Below are 22370 nucleotides of genomic sequence, written 5' to 3'. Positions count from 1 at the left end.
CTTTTCCAAGTTCTGTCCTGCCCGTCATTCTACTTTCATAATTTAGGAGGGGAGGGGGATGGGGAGGGGCGTGCGAGGGGAGGAGGGGAGAGGGAGGAGGGGAAGGAGGCAGGTGCTCCAGTCGAGCTGTGAGGAGTGGTGGGGAAGTGGTCAGGAGCGGCCTCCTGGGCCCCGGCCTGGCACCTGGCGGGACCCCCACCAGGGCTGGGTTGGCCCCCAGGAGTCTGCATGCACCCCTTGGCCCTGGGCACCGATATCCAGGCCTGAGTGCCCCAGAAGCAGAGCTGGGATGAAGCGCAGCTTCATGGGTGGGGCTGGCTGAAGGTCTGTCCTGACTGGTCCAGAACCAGGGCAGGCAGCTGGGGCTCCCGAACCCTCTGAAGGGAGCTGGGGCGCCGGCTATCACCGGCTTTCCCCACTGGCTTCCTGCCCGTCTCCCCGGCTCTGGAGGTTGTCAGCAGCTCCCCCAGGCTGGAACCCTGACCTGGTGGGTACAAGACCCAGTGTCTGCTCCCCGCCGGCTCCCAGCTCTTTGAGTGTGTGTGTGTCTCTGCGTGCGTGTGTGCACGCGTCCCCCATCTGCCCGCAGCCCAGCTTCAGACACGTGAGGCCGCTCATGAGGGAACCGTCAAGACAGCCTATGCTTAAGGAGGAGGCTGCCAGCACTTTCTGCCGGGAGCCAGGAGGCGGAGGGGGCGGGCAGGGCGAGACAGATGGCTGAGTGGGTGGGCTGCTTGGGAGCCCCAGCCTCCCTTGGTGGCGGAGGGTGGGGGGATTGAGACAGATCAAGCTGCCTCCCTTGCTGGGGGGGTTTGGTTTGGAAGGTGGGAGACCACTGCCCTGGGCCGTGGAGCCGGGGGCGGGCACTGAGAGCTCAGGGCTGACCCGGGAGTGCCCGGCAAGGCCCATGGTGAGGGCTGGCAAAGGTGTGGTGTGGGGGCGGCTGGGCTCCCCGCAAAGCACCAGCACCACCTCCTGCCCCATCTTGAGATGCTCAGGTGGCACTGGGGGCCCTGGCTCCGAGCACCCCACATGTGGGCAACCTGGATGCCTCCCACGTTCCTGAGAGCTGAGCTCAGCCAGAGCACAGGGGACCTCCCGTCTGAGTGCAAGGGTGGAGGGTCTCCAGCCTTGGCCTCCCCAGGGGCCTGCCCCCGCCCCCTTCCAGGATCCAGGGAACAGGCCCCCAGTGAACGGCTCTCCTGCTGCTGGGGCCCGCGGGCTCAGGGACAGGAACCAGGCTGGCTGGTGGCCACTAGGGTTCTCCCGAGTGGCCTGCTCACTTTGCAGGATCGCTAGATGGCCCCTTGCACGTATGTGCTCAGTCATGCCCGACTCTTTGTGGCCCCGTGTGGTCCGCCAGGCTCCCCCGTCCATGGGATTCTCCAGGCAAGAATATTGGGGTGGGTTGCCATTTTCTCCTCCAGGGGATCTTCCCGACCCAGGGATGGAACCCGCATCCATCAGCAGCTTCCAAAACCACATCCTGATGGCCGGGGGACAAGGAGGTGAGGAAGCTGAAGAAGGTAGGACTCCGGACTCAGTGGAGGGGTTCATAGCTTGTGGTTTATTGACATGAGCATGGGGGCCCCTGGACTTGTCCCTCGGATGGGGAAACCGCCACCCCATCTGGTAACAAACCCCTTCACATGGAACACCACTTCCAGGAAGCCCACCAAGATGCACACAAACCCCTGGCAAGGCTGCAGGCGTATTTGGAGAAGCTGTGGAGCCTTGGGGGAAGAGGGCAGGCCTCCGGGGGTGCCCACAGGGCTGCAGCTGGAAGCAAAGCCAAGAGCTCATCACACCCAGGCCCACCTGATCCATTTGGCTCGGGGCCGGCCGGGCCCGGGAGCAGTGGGGCTGTCCACCCTCCCTGGGAATACTGTGGAAGTGGCCAGGACACCCGAGTCCATGGTGGAGCTCCAGCTGTGGGGCAAGGGTGACGGGGAGGGGGAGCCTGAGCGCTGGCCTAGGGAGGGCAGGGGTCACCGGTAGCCAACTCAGGGCCCCAGACTGACAACCTGTGCCTCTCCCTTGAGGCCTGGCCCCTGCGGCTCTCCCAAGCCTGGACGCTGAGGCTGGGCTGCGTCAGGGGGCCCGCCTGCCCACCCCTGCTGCCTGTGGAGTGGCCCCACTTGTCAAAGCAGGGCTCAAGGGTCCGGCTGCCGTCTTCCACACAAGGAAGGTGCCGGCATCAGTAGCTTGCCTCCTCCCCAACCCACTTAATGTTAAGAATAGACACTAATAATACTTAATCACCCCTCCCTGCGGGCGGGGAGGGTTGCTAGTCCTGGCACCATCGCCCCCGAAGCCCCGTGCCCTACCGAGGGGACACGGAGGCCCAGGGCCGCACAGTGACCAAGGGACAGAGCTGGGCTTGGGGGGGGACTGTGGTCCTAGACCGGCACCCCCGGCTGGGGGGCCTCTTAAGACCGTGGCCTTAAGGGGCAGTGGGTCAGGACTCGAGGAGGCCGACGGTGCCCAGTCCAGGTTGAGGGGGGACGGCCCTGCGATGAGGCGCTGCAGGAGGCCAGCCCCTCTCGGGGGGAGAACAGGGGGCATTCCCTCGATGCCCCCCTCCCCAACCTGAGGGCCAGCTGACCAACCCGTGTGCCGAGAGGGCCCAACGAGGGGGCTTCTGGCTCCCGGAAGGCGGGACCTTCGGGTTAGACGGAGCAAGACCTGCTCACTTGGCCACCAAAGCTCTGAGCTGCGGTGATTAGCTTAAGAGGCTTCTATGGCAAGCCCAGGACCCCGCTCAGCCACTTCATTCCTGCTGCTAGGGCTGGGGGCTGGGGTGGGCAACGCTGAGTCTGGGAGCCGGCCTCACAAGGGGCTCTCAGCCCCTCCCTGGGTGAGGAGGGCCTGGGCTCCCTTAGTGCAGCCTGTCCTGGGCCCTGCTGCTGGGGGGACTCTGACCGCCTCCTCCACGCCACCCCGCAGCCTGGGGACCCCGGCACTAAACCCCTCCCACAGCCCAGTCCCCAGTGACCTTCTCTGAAGCCTCATCCAAGTCACCCGCCACACTTCCCCACCCATTATGAAGATCCTACGTCCTCTTGCCAGAGGATCCCCCACCCTGCCCCGCTTCCAACTCCACACCAACTCGGGGGGAGCCAACCTGTCATGCACTTCCTGCAGCCTTAGGGCTGCAGGGGCCAGCGGGTGACGGGCAGAGGAGGGCAGTGGAGGCTGGGACCGGAGCACAGACGCCCCTCTGCTCTCCCGCTGCCTCCAAACGTGGCCAGGGCCCCTCGGGCATGCATCCCGATGAAACCAACTCAACCATTGACATGCCAGGCCCTCTGGAACATCCCAGACAGCGGCACGGACCTGCCGTCGGGTGGAGCTCGGTCCCTTGGCCTGGGGTCCGATCAGAGATGGGGGGACGGGACCAGGAGGGTGGGGAGGCAGGTGGGGCCACGGTCACCCCAACTCTGGAGCCCTGAGGTCTGGTCCAGGCCGTGCAAAGGCAGAAAGAACTCTGCTGGGGAGAATTCTGCTCAAAATCACGCCGCTCTGACAAAACAAATCCTGCTTCTGTTAAAAAAAACAAAAAACTGCAGCGTGCTCCGGGCATCCATCCCAGCCCAGCGGCCCCAGCCTTGCCCACAGCTGTTTAAGGCACTTGAATGGCTTATTTACACCACCTGGAAAAGGATGTGTTTCAATCCTGATTGAGGGGAAAAAAATTTCAGTAATACTGCAAAAGGAGTGTCTCACAAAAAAAAAAAAAAAAAAATCAATACTTAAAAGTTCCCTAGAGAATAAAATAAAAGTGGAGCTCTGCTTAAGTTACATGACCCACGGATCCTCTTGGCACTGACAGAACATGGACCAAACCTGAAATACTGCTTCTGAAGGAAACGCTTCCCTGGGAGAAGAACACAGACTGGACACACGTGTCTCTGTCTGGGCGTCCCCTCCTTGGGGCACAAGCCACGTGCGGGCACCAGGGAGGGCCAAAGGTGGGCGCCCCGTCTCTTTCCCACGAGGCCCACCCTTCACACTCGGGCACCGGGAGCCCCGGGCACCCCCCAGAGCCTCGGTCATGGGCAGTCGGGGGGAATAAGAAACCTCTGCGCGGCGCCCAGGGCACTCTGGACAACATCTGCAGCTCCCAGCCTTGCCCGAGGCCCCCAGCGCCCAGCCACCTGGCGTGCATGCCCAGTGTCTTTGGTGTGGCTGCAGCCGCCACCTGCAGCCTGGGTCCCGCCCCCCCGGCCCCTCCGGAGCCGCTTTCCTCCATGAGGGTGCTCTCCCGAGGCCGTGGGGGGCATCGCCTGCCCACCTCCCGCTGGGTCCTAAGGCATCTGTGGGGGAGGATCACGGGGTAGGGGGGCGGGAGTCCGCGCCTCCTAGCTTCGTGGAGCGTCAGGCTCTGGCTCCAGCAGGTCCTGGGGGTCCCGCAGGAAGACCACCACGACCGTGATGTTGTCGTGCGAGCCCCGCTCGCGGGCGGCGGCCACCAGCTCCTCGGCCACGCGCAGCCCGCTGCCCTGCGGCCCTGCCAGCTGGCTGCGCACGAGGCTGGCCACCTCCTGGTGGGGGACCACATCGAAGAAGCCGTCACAGGCCAGCAGCAGGTAGTCCTCAGAGCCCGTCAGCTCCCACGAGGCCGCGTCTGCCTCCCCAGACACGTAGGGCTTCTGGAAGACATCCCCTGGGCCGGAGGAGGGTGGTGGGGAGGGTGGTGAGGGCCTGGTGCCCTGACCGCAGGCCCTGGCCCCTGACTGCAGGCCCTGGCCGGCCTGTGGCTATCCCACCTCCAAGGCGTGGCGGCTCACAGGGCACACGCTGCCAAAAGGTAGCTTCATGAGGTGCCAAGTGCTCTGGGCGGCAGACAGAGCAGGGCAGTGAGAGGAGGGGGCTGGGAGGGGCTGGGTCCCTGGGGGGTGGGTGGGGAGAGAGCCGGGAGGCATTTCTTCAGCCCTGGGGGGAGACGGAAGCTCTGCAGTCGCTGGAGGCCGAGGGGAGGAGAGGGACTGCTACTTTGTCTTTAAGCTAGAGAACGCCTCACCGGCAGGAAAGCACAGCAAGCTGGGCCAGCCTCCTTTACGGACTGCCCAAGGATCAACTTCAGCCCTCAAGGGGCAGCCAAGGGCTTCCCCCGGACCCTCCCGAGAGACTGTCTTAAGACGGTGACTTAAACTGCTGTTATCTAACTGGAAGGCAAGCTTCTAAGGCGTCTGCACCTGCTGTGCCGGGCCCCCTCCCACCCCCTGGCCTCCTTACCGATGGCTCTGGACACAGCCAGGGTCCCGTTGACCCTCCAGCAGTCCATGTGCGACACGAAGCCACCCAGTGCCTCAATGCGGTCCTTCTCGTCCTGTGGAGACAGCCAGGGTGGGCCGGGGGGGCTGGCAGGCGGTGGGGGGGTGTGCCCATGCCGCCCGAGGGGAGGCCAGCTGACATCCAAAGCAGCACTGGGAACCATGTGGCGGGGAGACACGCCAAACCATCCGAACCACCCCACTGACGCAGGCGCAGCTAACGGTGCCGCTGCCGAGGCGGACGCGCGCCCCATGCCCCACAGCTTTTAGGGCTTGGGGAACATACTCGCAGCAGCCGAGAGCCAGGGCCCGGGTCGCTGCAGGGCCCTCCGCTGCCGTCTCTCAGGGACGCTGTGCCTCCCTGTCACGGGCCCCTGGGCAGGGCTGGGTGACGCTGAACAGGCCCTGGATGAGCTCTGGGCAACCCCCCCGCCCCGGTCTGGCTCCCTCGAGCTCCACCGCGGGGCTCCAGGCCTGAGAGGGCCGCACAGGCCCGGCCCAGCCTTGGGTCCTGAAACTGTCTCTGGCCTCCAGAAGCTCCCAGAGCAGAGGCGTCTCCAACGCGGCTACAGCCACCCTCATGCCCGCCCCGCGGCTCCCGTCTCTGCCCCCGCCTGGTCCAGGCGGGGTATCCTGGGGCACGGGCCCCCCACCAGCTCGGCCGCCCTCCCACCCTAGCCTCCCCAAGGCCAAGCCCAGAGCTGCTGGCCAGGGGTGGGTTCCTGCAGCCCCACTCATCCAGGGCCCTGTCTACCGCGTCCTCCCATGGGCCCCACCCTCCCAGCCCATTCACCTGTGCCCCCCACTTCTCAGGAGGTTCACCCATTGCCTGCCACCTCCCCCGTGCAGAGCCTGGAGCTCCATGACCCCAGCCTTGCCCAACTCAAGGGTGGGTGTGTGTGTCTTGCAGCCCCTCCAGGCCCCACACCCTCAGGGAGCACCCCACCGCCAGCTCTGGGGCCTCAGGCCAAAGCCATGGCCGCCCTCCTGGGTGCCAAGGCCTCCCGGACTCCGCATCCCTGAAGCCCAGACCTTTCCTTTTCGCCCCCCTTGCCTTCACGGGCAGGCCCTCCCCAGAACTGCCCGATAGCTTCCCTGCGACCCGGCCCCCAGCTAGCCCTCTGCTGGCCCCACTGTTCCGGAGGCTGCCAGGCTCCCTGCCAAGCGTGTCTGGAGTCTCAGCGGCGGCTCCTGCTCCCCCGCCCTCCGTGTCCTCCGGCCGCCTGCTGGGCCGCACCTGCCACAGGGTCTGCATGTGTTCGCATCCCCAGCACCTCCTCCTGGCCCGCTGCCCCAGGCCTGGCCCCTCCCAGCTCCGACCTGGCGCCACCACTGCCTGAGGCCTCCCCCACAGCCCGATGCTCCCCGCCTGTGCAGGAGAGGACTGCGCGTTAACCCTGCCTCCTGGGCCGCCTGCCAGCAGATACCCAGCTCCGTCCTGCAGCTCTGGGCTCCATGTCGCCGAGACAGGAAGGGCTCTGTGAGATTCCTGGCGGCCAGCGCACCCAGCTTTAGGGGACCTGCTGGAGCGAAGCGGGGCGCCCTCCCTCTGGAGGAGCGCCTGGAGCCCCCCGGGAGGATGGGGCCCCCTTACCTGCCGCTCGGGTCTGTGTGGCTCCATCAGCTTCACTGCCTGGCCTTGCCGCACCAGGAGAACCTGGGAGTCCCCGAGCCAGGCCACGTGCAGGGTGTTGCCTGCGATGAGCGCGCACACGCCCGTGGTGCCACTCTGTAGCCGCTGCAGGGAGAGAGCGACGCGGGTGAGGGAGGGGGAGAGGGCGATGCGGGTGAGGGAGGCGAGGAGGCCGCGGGCACGCACCCATACCGGCCAGATGCCCACCCTGGAACGGCGCTCAGCGGCAAACAGGAACGGACCCACACACGCGGGGACCCATGCACGTGGGGACCCCGCGGCGTGAAAGGGGCGTTGACATCGAATCAGCACGCACAGACACTGCCGTCTGCGATGTCGGAAAGCAGACAGCTGGGGGGTCTGGGGAGCGGACCACAAAGGCTGGAAGGAACTTCGGGGGTGATGGGGACGTCTGTTACTGCGGTGAGAGGCACACGGGCACAGAAACACGTGCCAACACCCCCCAGCCAGTACTCTGGACACGTGGAGCCTGTCACGTGTCAATTACACCTCAGCAAAGGTGAGTCTGGGTCATCATAGCCTGAGCTAAGCACCTGCTGCAGGGAACCCTTTCTCACTCCTGGGTGCCTGGGCGCCCACGCCGGGGTCTCGGATCTGGAAGCTTTTCTGTTCCGATGCAAAGTCCAGCCCTGTTGAGGGTCTGTGCTTAGACTGTGTCCCCTTCCCCACACCCCCTCTGGAGCCACCTGGCTGTTTCCAGGTCTCTAAAACCATCTTAGCATCCACCCTGTGGGCCTGGAGGACCCTGAGGTGTGAGGGGACGGGAGGTGGGCAGTCAGGTCAGGAGCCAGATGCACCCCGTTTTCTTTCAGAAACAAACGGTGGGTCCGTGTAGCTGCCAACACCCGCAGTCCGGGCCGGCCTGCCTGGGGGGCCGGGGGAGGTGGTTCTAATGCTGGAACAGTAACACCTTGTTACTCTCTGTCTCAGCGATCTGCGGTCAGTCACCTCTCATGTCACCACGGCAGAAAGATCACACGCTGCGATGGAGGCTCCGATGACAGAGTTTTTGGCAACAAGGTGTTGTTTAAGGTGCCTGCTGTGTTCAGACATGACGCTGCTGCCTGCTTGCAGACAAGGGCAGAGTGCAAACCCAGCCTTTATCTGCACCGGGAGCCTGACAGTCACGTGACTTGCTTCATACGCGCACATCGCGGAGGTGGTCTGGAACCAAACCCTCGAGGCCTCTGAGGTCTGCCTGCCCTGATCCTGTGCTTCGTTTTCTGCATTTTACGATGCGGAGACGAACGGAGGGCCTTCTGAACCTTGAAGCGGGCCCTCGCTCCCAGAGCTTACTCCAAGAGAGTGCTACTGTCTCCCCTGACGTGCTCCGGCTGCTGGAGCCAGCCGGTCTGAGCCCAGGTCCTCAGCCACTTCCATGGTCCCTGGCCCAGGCCATCTTCCCCGCCCTGATGGCTAGGGACCGCCCCGTGGCCCAGAGCCCCTAGGTCTAGTCAAACCATCCGATTCTCAGCTTGCCGCGGTGCCTGCCCACGGGAGCCACGCCGTCCTCTGTCCACTGGCCGACCCTGGGGGCTTCTCGAGTGGCCCTGGCATGGCGTGGCGTCTCCTCTTGGGAACCATGAAAGAGCCCCGCGCCTGTCATCCCGCCGCCCCTGATTACGAGACACGTCTCGCTGCCCGCCCTGTGAGGCCCGCACACCCTCTGCTGGAGAGAGCCCCACGCGGGATCCGGCCACAGGCCCGTCGAGGTAGGAGGAAGCGGACGCGCTGGCCAGCGGGCTTCGGCGGGGGCCCTTCCAACGCCTTCCTCGCAGAGGCCTGTCCCGGCGGCCCCACTCTGCACTCACCTCTCGCCGGGCCTTCCAGAGGAACATTTCGTCGGTGCGGCGGAAGGCCGCGCGGAGGGCCTCCGCGGGGTCCGTGGCCAGCTCCGGCTGGCGGGCGGCGACCGCGTGCACGTGCACGGACGCGTACCTCGCAGCGTCCGCTCCTCCGTGCCCGTCGAACACAGCGAAGTAGGCGCGGTCCACCGAGTCCTGGCGGGGAGTGCGGGGCGGGGTCACGGCCTGGGCGGAGCCGGGCGCTGGGGGACCGCACGGCCTCCCCACCAGACAGGCTGAGCTGGGGGCGGGTTGGGGCGTGGGCTTGGGGAGAACGACCCTCAGGAGCCTCAGTTTCTGCTCCGGCCCGGTTACGGGGGCGTGTGGACAACGGCAGAGGCCCCAGGCGGCTCTGGGGGGTGGGGCGGGGTGCAGCTCAGCAAGCAGGGGGCCGGGTGGGCGGGGCCCGGGCCTCCCCAGCCCAGCGGGGCGGGGACGATGAGCGCGGCTGCCCAGACCCGGGCAGGTGCTTACGGCAGCCGTGGGCGTCCCACTTGCCTGGGCTCCGGCCGGTGGCCCCGCTGGGCACCAGGGTCCACTCCCACCCCGGGCCCCCACTCACCTCCAGGCCGAAGAGCAGGTTGAAGGCGGGGAGGCACACATGCCGGTCCTCCATCCTGCGGCGCGCGTTGCGGATGGCGTGCGCGGAGACCAGCCACTGCCGCTGCGGGGCCCGGGCCGCTGCCGGGACCTGTTGCCACTGGCTGCACGCCTGCCAGAGGCGGTCGAAGAGGCTCCGTGCCAGGCCCGCGGCGTCCAGCACTGAGGGGCAGGACCGGGGGCTGTTAAGGAGGCAACCCCGCGAACCCCTGGGGGGCTCCCTGATCCCACCCCCCTGCTTCCCAAGACCCCTGGAGTCCATCAGCCTGACTGCCCGGCCCCCTGGGCACAGCAGCCTAAGGACCCCCGCTCACAGCCTGTGTCGCCAGTTACAACATGCCTGGTTTGGAAACAAGCACACAGGGAGCCCCTGCCGGACTGCACGGCTGCACCCCCAAGGAAAGAGCCAGAAACACAAAGATAATTTAAGAACAAGTGCAGGACCGCTAACTGTGCATTAATGAAAAACAATATACATCCAAAGACAGAGTAAAATATGGTCTGTTTTCCCAATAAAGAATTAAGAATTAAGCTGTTATTCTCGTACACAGCACCCCGGACAGCGGTCAGTGGAAGGAAGGAAGGAATGAAGGAGCTCCTGACGCACACAGACCTGGTGACTCTCCGGGGAACCCCGCTCAGTGGAAAAAGCCAATCGTGCGTGACATCACTTATCTGCATCCTCGAATGATAAGAACATAGGGATGGGGTGCTGTCGGGGCTTAGCGTGGGGGCAGGCGGGTGTCAGGGCGGCCACAGCAGTAACATGACATCCGTGTGGTTTGAAACTACGTCCAGACCCTCTCGTGCTATTTTATCTGTTTCCACTGCGGGACAGAGACGCGGGGGTCCTCACTGGCAGGTCTCACGACCAAGGCCACGGCTACCCGAGGGTCAAGTTCAATTTTAAAAAGTTCAAGGATGGAACGGAAATCGACTTTGCAAGCATATGAAGTGCTTCCGTCACAATCTTTTAAAAAAATCAACACTAAGGGAAAAAAATGTGAAAATGAGAGACAGAGGGGAAATTCCACATTTGATCATGAGAACGTGGACACCTCCGACCCACGTGGGCCCAGAGGATTTCAGAGGCAGGAAAGTCACAGACCCCACAAGCTCAGCAGCGGATGTCTGCAGGGCGGGGTCCCGAGCCAGGCTTTTCCTTAAGGACACTATTTGGTGCTTTCCCCATTTCCCACTGCAACCAGAGGCTGGTTTTGTTTTTTTGGCTGTGTTGGGTCTCAGTTACTGCACGTGGGATCTAGTTCCCCGACCAGGAAATCGACCCAGGCCCCGTGCATGGGGACCGTGGGGGTCTCAGCCACCACCAGGAATCCCAGAGTGGGGCCCAGCTCTCTGGGACGGGGCAGGCAGAGGCTCCCCCCCGCCCTGCCACACCTCTGCCCCCGGCAGGGGTTCTTAGAACTCCCGAGCAATGCCAGTTTTGCAAGAATGGCTTCGAGGGACAGACTTGCCTGCGCTCCACTCCCATGACGGGGGTGAGCTGATGAGCGTGGCAGGCCCAGGCCTGCTTGGAGGGCAGGGCCGGCTGAGCTGGTCCCCCCTGCCCCGGCCCTCGGAGCCCCCAGGCCTGGCTCCGGGCTGTGAGCCGCACCAGCTCCTTTCCGCCAGCAGGTGGCGCTGGCTTCCCGCCGAGGGGCCAGGGGCATTTGTGGGCTGGCTGGCAGGCTTGGCAGAGGACAAAGGCGGTCTATCATCGCCCGCCTGCCAGCCTTGGGGCAGGAATGCGTGGCGGGGCTGGGCTGGAATGCAGCTGGGCGGGGAGCCAGGGAAAAGGCCGTGTGTGTGTGTGTGTGTGTGTGTGTGTGTGTGTGTGTGTGTCCCTGGGCCCTGCATTTAGCACTGATGCTGGGGGTAGTGATCATGTCAGGCGGTGGGGGTGCCAGGCAACCCCCTGTAACGTGTAACGGAGCAAACCGACGCGCCGTGCGTTCACCTTACACGTCACAGGTCAGTTGTGTCTCAAAACTAAGGACAAAGCAGCAGTGGGTCAGGAAGGGGCACGAATGGAGAGGCCTGTGGAGGCTCTCGCCGCCTGCTCCCGGGGCCGGACCCCGGGACCCACCCTGTCTCCCGGCAGGCATCCCACCTGACCCCCGCACCCTCGCCAGCCTGGTGAGCACGCAGGAGCCCAGGCCCTGCTCAGGGCGGGCCCACCAGGCGCGCCCCACGGCCTGGCCCAAGGCTGCAGTCCTGGTGCAACCTGAGCTGACCTCCACCCCGGGGGAAAAAACTACCAGGAAAGCAACTGAAGAGCCTGCAAAACAGGGCCTGCCCGGTGGGAGGCTCACTCCTGGCTGGGCTCCTCCGGGTGTGGACTGCAGGCTCGGAAGCAGGGCACGGGCTCTCAGGGATCCCCGAGTCACCATCCGGCCGGGTTCCCAAAAGTTCACAGCTGAGACACAGCCTGGACTCTGAATTTTCTACCCCTGGACCCTGCAGCTGCCCCTGAAGCCTGCTCCCACGTCACCACCGTGGTGCGCAGAGGTGGGAGGGCAGGCCCACGAGGGCTGCAGGCACCCCAGGCTCCTCCGGACAAGGCTGTCCACCGCCCAGGCTGCGGGGCTTGTCCTGCACGCTGGGGAGGCCTCTCCTGGGGCTCGGACTCTGCCACCCTGTCATGAGCCTGGCACTGCCCACCAGCGAAATCGGAAAGCAAAGGGGGCCAGGTGACCTGACACTCCCCTGCGGCCTGTCTCCCGCTAAGCCCCTGGGGCCCCGGAGGGGGGAACTCACGTGTCACAGGGGCCTTCTCCTCCGCTCTGTCCCCTCTGTCCTTGTCTTCCTCCTCCTGCTCCGGCAGCTTCCTGAACTCAGAGAGGTCAGACTGCAGCAGCTGGGAAACCGCCTCGTGGGCCAGGCAGGCGGCGACGGATGGCGGTGCGCTCCTGGGGATGGGGGCCTGGAGTGAGGGGCCCGTTCCTCGCAGGAGTTGGGACCCCGGGGTCTGCCCCGCACTCCAGGGACAACCCTGGCCCCCTTCCCCTCAGGGAGGTCCTTTGGGAGCCGGATGGCCGTCCCGGCAACGCCATTTATGGGGTGGTGCCTCGCTGGGGCTGGTGGGAGGGGGACCCATGGACGTGTGAGCTGAGTCTACTGGACAAAAGGCCTGACATCCGGCCTCAAGACAGCTCCTGGTCCCCAATACCAGCCGGGGATCTCTAGGGGTCGGGGAGCCCTACGAATCGAGTCGTGTGTGTTAGAGTCTAAGCCCAGCACCTCGGTACATGACCAGGCGTGGAAGCTGGGCTGTTGTAGAAGCTACCAGTTATGACAAGGTCCCCCGGGAGAGGGGGGCACGGATGCAGTCATGCTGGCATCTTTACTGAAGGGGGAAACGGGGGCAGAGACCCCAGGGAGACACCCTACGAAGACTGGTGAGCAGATCTCCAGCTGAGGACCGCCAGCAACGGCCAGAGGGACCGGCCCTGCAGACACACAGCTCCGGGACCCCGACCTCTGGAATCTTGGGAAAACATGGCTGTCGTTGAGGCTGCCCAGCCCACAGGGCTTTTTCGCCCCCGCCCCAGGAAAGGAATCCGGGCAGTGCCACACCCACGGGCTGCGAGCCCCCATCACACGGGGCCCCGGGGGAAGCAGGCCGTCCAGGCAGCTGGGGAAGGGGGCTCTGGGGAGGCAGCTGCCAGGGTGACAGGGTCATGTCCTTGGTGTGGCCGGAGAAGGGATGTGACACCATCTGACCGGGCTTTTTCAGGCTGGCCTGGCCTCGCCGCGGAGGGCGGGCCTGGCAATGGACCGGAAGGGACGGGGCTGGTGTGTGGGGCAGGGGACCGGGTGGATCCGCAGTACGTCTCAGGCTCCCAGGAGGCCAAGCGGCCTGGGGCATGTGGGCACGCGGTCTGGGTGGGAAAATGGGGTGGGGCAGAATGGCTGAAGGGGGCTGGGGAAGTGGGGTGATGCCAGGGGTGCCACCTGGAGCCAAGTCTGGGAAGCGAGACCTGGCTGGCTGCTTCCCAGGGCAGACAGGCTGTGCAGAGCTGAGGGTCAGCGCAGGCTTGGGTGGGGAGCAGGAGGGGCCAGGAGGCCTCCCGGCAGGAGAAGAGGGTTGTGCGAGGGCTCCGGGAGGTCTAGGGTGGAGAGCGAGGCCAGCGGGAAGCAGTATGGGGAACTCTCACCATGGGCTCCGGGGCGTGCGGGCACAGCCCCCAGACTCAGGGACCGGATCCCACCATGGAAGGCCCCAGCTCTCTGGGTCCCAGGGCTGGCATCCTGGCCTGTCCCCGAGGCCAGGCACACCCAAGGGCAGCTGGGCACTATGCCGGGCGGAACCAGGCCCTCCCGATGGCTGGGCGGGTGTGTCCCTCTGGGCAATCCCTGGTGAGTCTGCAGAGGGCCTGAGGGAGCTGCTGGGATGAGTCTGTCGTCTTTTTTCAAAAATGAGAAGCTGACTCAGGGGCGCAGCCCCTGGAACCCGCCTTTGAAAAACAGCCAGCAGAGACCTGAGGAGCACGCTCCTTGGCCCCACGGGGATCTCCTGCCTGGAGCTGGGCCCCCTTTCCCGGTGGGGAGAACTGTGCTTCTGCTCCCAGGTCCCAGTGTGGGGCGAGGCCGCAGCGGCTTCCTGCGACCCGGAGCCCTAGTGGGGGGGGTCAGGGAGGTGGCTTCCGGCCTTGGGGACAGGACAATGCCTGGCCGTGGGCCCCGCCTGGCGCCCCGAGGCCACCAAAGACTCCAGTGAGGATGCCTCACGACAGGCACCAGGTACCCAAGAAACGAGAACCGCTCCGGTCCACCGCCTGCCAGGTTCCCAGGGAGCCCGCAGGCACGCAGCAGAGATGGAACTGCCTCTCAGTGACTGCGGGGTCCGGCCCGCCCCGGGGCCTGGGACGTGACCCCTGACGATGAGGAGGAGGAGGCTCTCACGCAGGATCCATTCACAACCGGCACGCTCGGGCCTGGATGCCCAAGCGCCTGCACACGGGCTTCTGGGTGTGCGGGTGGGCGCTGACCGCCAGACGGGAGACACACGGAACAGCCGTGTCCACACAGGAAAGAAAGGCTGGGGACGGACGAGAGCAACGGAAAGCAAGTCCAGTCAAACGGCTGGAGGGCCTTCCCCGCTGGGGGCCTGGGTGCTGTCCCTGGTCGGGGACCTGAGATCCCACAGGCCGCGTGATGCAGCCCAAAAAAAAAAAGCTGGAAAATAGGACTTTTAAAATAACGCGTTTTAAGGTCCTTCGAAGGGCGTCCCTGGCTGCTCAGTGGTAAAGGATCCACCTGCCCATGCGGGAGACGCGGGTTTGGTCCCTGGCGTGTGAGCTCGTGTGCGCCGGTAGGGGTGGGTAACGAAGGCCCCGTCAGCACTACTGGGCCTGTGCTCTAGAGCAACTACCGAAACCTGCATGCCTTGGAGCCCCTGCTCCACAGCAGGAGAAGCCTGTGACCCAGACCAAGAGCAGCCCCCGCTCGCCGCACCTGGAGAAAAGCCTGTGCAGCTTCCCAACACAGCCGGAAACAACAGAAACAATGTTGAAACAATCATTCAAGGTGGAGAATTCCCTGGCGGTCTGGCGGTTAGGACTCTGCGGTCTCACTGCAGAGGGTGAAGGTTCAATCCCTGGTCGGGAACTGAGATACCGCCGGCTCTGGGGCTGTGACCCCTGACCTCTCACCTGTCACCAGCTGCAGGCCTGCACTATCTGCCCGCATAGACCCCTCGGGCCGACCCCCGTCTCTGGCTCAGGCCCCTCCCTGGGCAGGAGGGTCCTCTCGCCCTGTTCAGGTCCGGCAGGGACAGCGGCCCAAGGGGCTGCTGCAGGCTCGGGGCCCTTGAACATCCCTTCTGCCCCCCAAGTGCCACAGTGGTGCCCTCGTCTCACCCCCCGTCCAGCCCCCCAAGCCCCACTGTGGCCTCAGCCAGCCCCAGGCCCGCTCGACTCCCCTGGTGTACCTCTGAACTAGTTCCCCAAAGTAAGAGCAGCCAGCCTTACCCTCTGCATGCACCACGTGAACAGACAGGCCACCCGCGCTTTTGGACCCACGGCCGTCAGGCCCCTGCGGCCGACTGGACAGGCCTCGGGCCCCTCCCAGCAGTCGCCGGGGGTGCAGGGCAGGAGCTGGCCTGCCTCCAAGGATGCCGAACGCCAGCACTGGGGGTGAACAGTGACGGGCGAGGCCTCCGGGAGGGATGAGGCTCTGAGGCTGCCTTGTCCCCCAGCCCCACCCACGACCCTCTCCCTTGGGTGGCCCGTGGCTCTCGGTTTCCCTGACTCCCGCTAAGCTGCTCACGTCCCTCTGACCTCATCTTCGTGGCCTGGGCAACGGGGACACGGCCACCACCACTCGGGTCTGGGTGGCTGGGGGACAGCGTGGCCTCGGGCCAGCCTCTGAGCCTCTGCCGCCCCGTCTGTGAGGGGACAGAAAGGCAACTTGGCGCCAGTACCCACGAGGGGATGGACTGAATCCCCCGGGAAGACCTGCCGAGGCCCCCGGTCAGAGGGGAGCCTGCCGGGGAGCAAGGCCTCGGCGGGTGGGGGACGGGGCACACGGGGGCAGGGCCCCCAGCCCCACGGGACGGGCGCCTTCACAGGGAGGGAGGCACAGATGAGGGCCCCAGCGCATTCAAGGCCAGGCTGGGCATGTGCCGACGGGCCAGGTCGCACACGGGGCCGGGCTGCACCCGCAGCTGAGACCAAGGTCGGGGCGGCCCTGACTGCTGGCCGCCTGGGTGCACAGATGGGGCCCTCGCGTTGATCAAAGACCCCCACCCCGCAGGCTGCAGCCCCGGGAAACCGAGGTAGCTGGTGGCGGGGGGATTCCCATGTGGAACGTGATCGGCAGGAGTGGAAGGTGCGAGTGAAGCTGACAGGGTGGGAGTCACGGTCCTGGGCCCCCCTGCCCGCCCCTGGGTCCCTGTCGGGGTCACGGTCCTGGGCCCCCTTCCCCGCCCCTGGGCCCCTCTCCCCGCCCCTGGGTCCCTGTTGGGGTCACGGTCCTGAGTCCCCCTCCCCGCCCCTGGGTCCCTGTCGGGGTCGCGGTCCCATGCCCCTGCCCCACCCCTGGGTCCCCATCCCGCACCCACACCGCTCACCGGCTGCTCAGGAAGCCCAGCGCCAGCTCGGCCAGCTCGCCCTCCACCTCCTCGAGGGTCAGCACCGGCCCCGGCACCTTCCATGGCAAGGGGCTCTCTGGGCTCAGCGGAGCCGGGAAGTCGCGGAGGAGCGCGTCCAGGAAGCCGGGGGTCTCCTCTGCCGTCTGGCTGTTCTCTTGTGGGGCCCCCGAGGCCATACCCAGGGCATTGGGGGGGCAGGGGAGCTGCTGCTAGGGTCCTTGGTCTTCTCTCTGCGGGGAGACGTGAGGGTCAGCGCCCAGGGCTGGGGGTGACCGTGCCCATGCCCTGCAGCACTGAGTGCCCACTTTTCCCTGCTTCCGCTTGGAAGCCGGGACCACACCAAGACCGGGGCTCCAGGCGGAAGGGCAGGGCCACCCCTCACACGCAGTTAGTTCTGAGGCCCATGTGGGAGGGACAAACCCTGATGGGGGACCTGGGGGGTCCAGAGGGGTGACTTCTGGAGACAGAGCCGGGGGGGAGGTGGTGGTGCAGAGGGATCCCGGCTGGAAGCAGAAGGCATGCTCCTGGCAGAGAACAGCCTGAGCAGGCAGAGGCAGGCAGGAGCGGGGCTGGGGCCAGGGCCCGGAGGCAGGCAGATGCGGCCTGTGGCCTGTGCAGGGGGTCCATGTGCCCCGGGAGGCCACCGGAGGCAGCCCCGTGGTGCAGCAGAAGGCTCCCCCAGGACACGCGGGGCCTGGGAGAGGTGGTCAGACCTTCCGTCCTCCCAGGAGTCCCAGGCCTCCTGAGGCTTAAAGGGCTTGACCACGGGGTAAGTGTCCCCAAACATCCCGACTGTCCTGGGCTTTGAATGGCTGGAGGATGGGGGACCCGGGGGCCCCCGACCCTCTGAGGATCAGAGTTCCTAACTCGGCATGAGTCTCTGGGAAGGACGGGTGGGTGTGGGCTTGGGGGAAGGGAAGCAAGATGGGTGATGAGCGGAGGGTCTTGGGGGCAAAGGGAGGTAAATTAAGAAACACATGGAGCAGGAAATGGCAACCCACTCCAGCGGTCTTGCCTGGAGAACTCCATGGACAGAGGCTACAGTCCATGGGGTCACAGAGAATCGGACACGACTGAGCAACTGACACGCACATCCGTTCTATGGCGCCGTCTCTGTCCTTGCGTAGAGACATGTGTCTTTAGGAGAAACACGAAGGCGTGACTTACGATGCCCTTTCGTATTTAAGGAGAGAAGGTTCTGGGGACAGGCTCACATTCACAGTCAGCCCTCCCATTTGCTGACAATGAGGGACCACAACACAGCCCCTGGTCCAGAGAGCAAACGGGGCAGAAACGTGAGCACCATGGAGTGGATGCCGGCCCGGCCCCCCTGCAATTCCAAGCCCTGAAATCGCTCGTGAGATGTGTGATCGGGGTCAAACGGGCAGACAGCCACTCGCAAACCTCCCAGGATTGGAGGGCGGCACACAGCGGTGATCCAGAACCTTCACCTTCCACCTCGCTGCCAGGGCGGCCTTGGGGGTGTTTGGGGGCCTGGCCTGGAGACGCTGTTCCCTGGGCCTGGAGCCCACTCCCCTCTGCAGCAGCTGAGCCCGGGCTCTGCTCTGTGCCCAGCGCCCCTTCCCCTGCGGGGTGCTGGCTGGCGACTCTCCTCAGAGGGGCAGGTGGGCATCACCAGCACCCCAGCTTTGCTTTCACAGCACCCGGCAGGACAAAGGGCAGGAAATGAGCGGGACGCGGCACAGCCTTCCCCGGGACGCCCGGGGTAAGGGACGGGACGGTCTCCTTCCTGCCCATGCTCTTCTCGACCGGCTCCGGGATCCAGGGCGCGTCCCACGCCAACAGGAGCCTGGGCCGAGAGACGGCAGGAGGGAGGCAGCCCTGGAGGGTGGGCCGGGGCCCTGGGCTCTCCCGGGACCACCCAAGGAACTGGTCGGTGAGGACAGAGCCTGGTCACCGGTCAGCAGGCCGGCAGGACGCGGCGGGGCCAGGTCGGGTGTGAGCACCGGTGGGAGGGGGCTGGTGAGAGGCCGGGGCGGGACCCGGGCGTGAGGACCTGCGGGGGGCGAGGGAGGGACCCTGGGCCGCCAGCCCCCGCTGCCACCTGCTCGACCCGTCTGGCCCAGCGTGGCCCGTGGCCAGGCCCTCCCGCTCTTGGCATGAGGCCCCCCAAGGCTCTGCTTGCAGTGGAAATAACTGTACTGCCGCCTAATACCCGCAGGGGACCAGCACGGTGCAGGCCACTCAGGGGCCTCTGGCCCCTCCTCTCACCCACCAGACGCAGGGCGGCAAAGAAAGGGCCAAGCCAGCTACCCAGGGTCCCCGTCACGGGCCTGGCTCCCAGCCCACTCCTTGGGGGCTGCTGACCTCGGGGGGCTGGCCACTCCCAGACCCCTCCCTCATCTCTGCGCCCGAGACCCTGAGACGCGCGTGCTCTGCCCCACCTTGGCCGAGAGCCCCACAAAGTCTTCAGGGTTCTACAGACCTTCTGCTCACACCTGACTTGTCAAAGTCCATTTTTCTTTTTCTTTTTCCATTTAAAATATCTACTTTCCTCTAGTTTAGCCATCTTGACTTAGAAGCTCAACTCGCATATTTGTAAGCCTGGGTTTTGATCCACCACATAGACAAGGCAGCTACTTGTGGACTCCTGCTTGACTTCCCAACAGGAGGGAAAAGAGAAAGAGAGCCTTAGGAAGGGAAAACTGCATCTCTGTTACAAAAGCATCGTCTTCGTTGCTGCAAACTGTTCTGTTAGTGGAGAGTCTTATTTCTTCATTCGTAAAGAGCCAGTGGGAAGAGTACGGTGGAAACCTTTCCAGATCTTTTCCTATGTGTATGTTTTCTTCTTTTTAATACATTTAAGGTAAAGCAATGTGTATGCTCCGTCAAGTCTGACTCTGTGGCCCCGTGGACTGTAGCCCGCCAGGCTCTTCTGTCTATGGAACTTTCCGGGCAAGAATCCTGGGGTGGGTTGCCACTTCCTGCTCCAGAGGATCTTCCTGATGCAGGGGTCGAACCCGCATCTCGTGCCTCCTGCGTTGGCACGTGGGTTCCTTGCCACTAGTGCCGCCTGGGAAGCCCAAGGTAAAGTATACACTACACATCATTTATCATTTTATTCATTTTAAGTGTGGGTTTCCCTGATGGCTCAGTGGTAAAGAACCCACCTGTCAATGCAGGGGACGAGGATTCGATCCCTGGGTTGGGAAGATCCCTTGGAAAAGGAAATAGCAATACCAGTGCAGGAGACACAAGAGATGCAGGTTCGACCCCTGCATCAGGAAGATCCTCTGGAGCAGGAAGTGGCAACCCACTCCAGGATTCTTGCCCGAAAAGTTCCATAGACAGAAGAGCCTGGCGGGCTACAGTCCACGGGGCCACAGAGTCAGACTTGACGGAGCATACACATTGCTTTACCTTAAATGTATTAAAAAGAAGAAAATATACACATAGGAAAAGATCTGGAAAGGTTTCCACCGTACTCTTCCCACTGGCTCTTTACGAATGAAGAAATAAGACTCTCCACTTACAGAACAGTTTGCAGCAACGAAGACGATGCTTTTGTAACAGAGGTGCAGTTTTCCCTTCCCTTTCTGCTGCAGTATTCTTGCCTGGAGAATCCCCCTGGACAGAGGAGCCTGGCGAGCTACAGTCCACGGGGTCACAGAGAGCGAGACACGACTGAGCGACTAAACAGCAACACACGACTGCAGCTCATCCTCTACTCGTTTCAAGCGCACGGTTCTGCCGCACGAAGCGCGGTCACGCTGTGCAAACACCGCTTTCACAGGACTGACTTCTCATGAGACTGTAGCCTGTCCCCCACCACCCCCACCGGGTCTCTGGGTGTAGCAGCACCCTCTATGCGAGGCCCCTTTAAACACAGCTGCTGGCAACATGAGGGTGGAGAGGCGGGTGTCAGCTTCCTCCCAACACCCTCCGCAGGTGCGGCCTGAGGCTTGGCCCCTTAAAAGAGGAAGCTAAGATACTCGGTGGAACACGGTGGGCAGCAGACAGGTCCTACAGACAGAGCTGGCTTCGGGCCACATTAGAAAGGAATTCTAGGAATGAACCTGCGGAGGTTGGCCTAGCGGTCTGCGTCCTGTTTACCTCTCAGGACTGTGCTGACTACAAGCCTGGACTCAGCTACTCTGCAGTGAAGAAACAGGCTCCGGGAGGGTCAGCAAACCCCCACGGAGGCCGCACAGGCAGGAAACGGCCAAGCCGGGATCAGGTGGGGTCATCCCGGCCTTTGTTATTCCTAGCTCGGTGGCAGGAGAAAAAGACTTGAAATGTGACCATCGGCCGGATATGGCAGGAAAGGCAGAAATGAGCCTCCAGTTCTACATCCGGCGGCCCCGGGGGGCACAGCTCGCCCTCGGAGCCTGCCCCAGCGTATGTCAAGAGGACGTGTGTCACCCAGCACGTGTCACTAAGGGCACGGTCCCCGCTGGGTGCCAGGCTGCAGGGCGGGTCCCAGCACCGTCGGGAGGGCCTGGCGCTGTTAGGCCTGGCACGAAGACCCCTACTACGGCCACCTGCCACTCCTCTGCTGCACAGAGAGGCTGAGGGGGCCGCCTGAAGCCGCACAGCTGCAGCGCGGGGCCTGCGCCTGGGGTTCCATCGCACACGCGTCTGGCTAACGCCACTGCACGCAGCCCGAGCGCTGGCTGGAAACGGAAACACTCGGATACACTCGGGGCCGGGCCGGGATCGGGGGGGCGCCGGGGCGGCAGCTGCGGCCCGGCAAAGGTGCGGGGGGCTTGCTGGGGTAGGGGTCTGGGCCAGGGGTGCGGAGGGGAGCGCGGGACCCCGGGCAAGCGGGCGCGTTGCGCCTCGGCCCTTCACCGCGCGCCCCGGCTCGGCTCGGAGCTCCCCGCCGCACCCCCGGGCGCGCAGCCCCCAGGCCCGCCCCGGGCCCCCGACCCCGAGGTCCCCGCCCTGCAGCCCCCAGCCCCTCGCGGCCCCCCAGCCTGCCCTTCTGCCCCCGCCGGCGCACCCCTGCCGTCAGCCCCCCGCCCCGCGCCCCGCGCCCCCCAGATCCCTGCCGGCCTCACCCTCCGCCGCTCGGCCGCCCGGCGCCCGCCTGGCCGCCGCTCCGGCCGGCCCCGCCCACTTCCCGTCCGTCTGGCCCCGCCCACTCCGCCTCCGGCCGGCCCCGCCCACTTCCCGTGCGGCCGCGGCGCAGACGCAGTCAGGCCCGGGCGGGCGGGGCCGGCCTCTGCTGCCCCCTGGCGGCCGCCGCTGCAGGGCGCGGGTCTCCTCCGCCCGCGGCGGCCGGGTAGGTGGACGAAGTAACCCCTTCCTCGGGGACGCCCAGACACTCGGCAGCTTGCACAGTCGAGAACAGGTCAGCGGCTGGTGGAGCGGGGGTGCCACCCGGCACTGCCCGGGGCTCACGACCCTTTTAGGGACCCTTAATTTCGTATTGCCACAAACTGACACACAGTATCTGCAGGCCTGGAGGTCGGAAGTCTGCAGGGTCTCAATGGCCTACGTTTAAGGGTCATCAGGGTGCCCTTCCTTTCTGGGGGCTCTAGAGGAGAATCTGTTTTCCCTCCTTTTTTAGCTTCTAACTGCCCCGCCTCTTTTAGCTCATGGTCCCCCACCTTCGGAGCCAAAAAGACCCTCGTGATGACTTTGGGCCACCCAGATGGCCCAGGGTTATCTGTTCTAAAGTCATGTGAGCAGCCCTCATTCAGCTTGCAGCCCTGATTCCTCTGCACCACGTCATCTAAGAGCAAAACAGTTCCAGGGCCCAGGACCCGTATATCTCCGGGGGGCCGCTTCTCTGCCACCCTAGAGGACAAGGGAAAAACTGGGGGCCATGCTACACAGCTTGTGGGATACTACTTCCCCCACCAGGGATCCACCATGTCCCCGGCCATGGAAGTGGGGAGTCCTAACCAATGGACCACCATGGAATTCCCTGGAAGTAT

The 22370-nt window shown here is 64.8% G+C and overlaps 1 protein-coding gene across 1 annotated transcript; it reads right to left on the bottom strand.

Annotated features, from left to right (window-relative positions):
• Window positions 1-1453: 1453 nt before the first annotated feature.
• PPM1F (protein phosphatase, Mg2+/Mn2+ dependent 1F) lies at window positions 1454-21556 on the bottom strand. The gene is made up of 8 exons (XM_055550237.1): window positions 21489-21556; window positions 16447-16697; window positions 12132-12283; window positions 9337-9536; window positions 8742-8930; window positions 6871-7014; window positions 5239-5332; window positions 1454-4666 (listed from the first exon to the last, which is right to left on the bottom strand). The coding sequence occupies exons 2-8, from the start codon at window positions 16641-16643 to the stop codon at window positions 4362-4364; spliced, it is 1281 nt and encodes a 426-aa protein (XP_055406212.1). The 5' UTR covers window positions 16644-16697; window positions 21489-21556; the 3' UTR covers window positions 1454-4361.
• Between the last annotated feature and the right edge of the window lie 814 nt (window positions 21557-22370).

The sequence above is a fragment of the Bubalus kerabau genome, chromosome 16 (assembly GCF_029407905.1).
Source record: "Bubalus kerabau isolate K-KA32 ecotype Philippines breed swamp buffalo chromosome 16, PCC_UOA_SB_1v2, whole genome shotgun sequence".
Taxonomy (NCBI): domain Eukaryota; kingdom Metazoa; phylum Chordata; class Mammalia; order Artiodactyla; family Bovidae; genus Bubalus; species Bubalus kerabau.
This window is presented reverse-complemented; position numbering and strand designations above follow the sequence as displayed.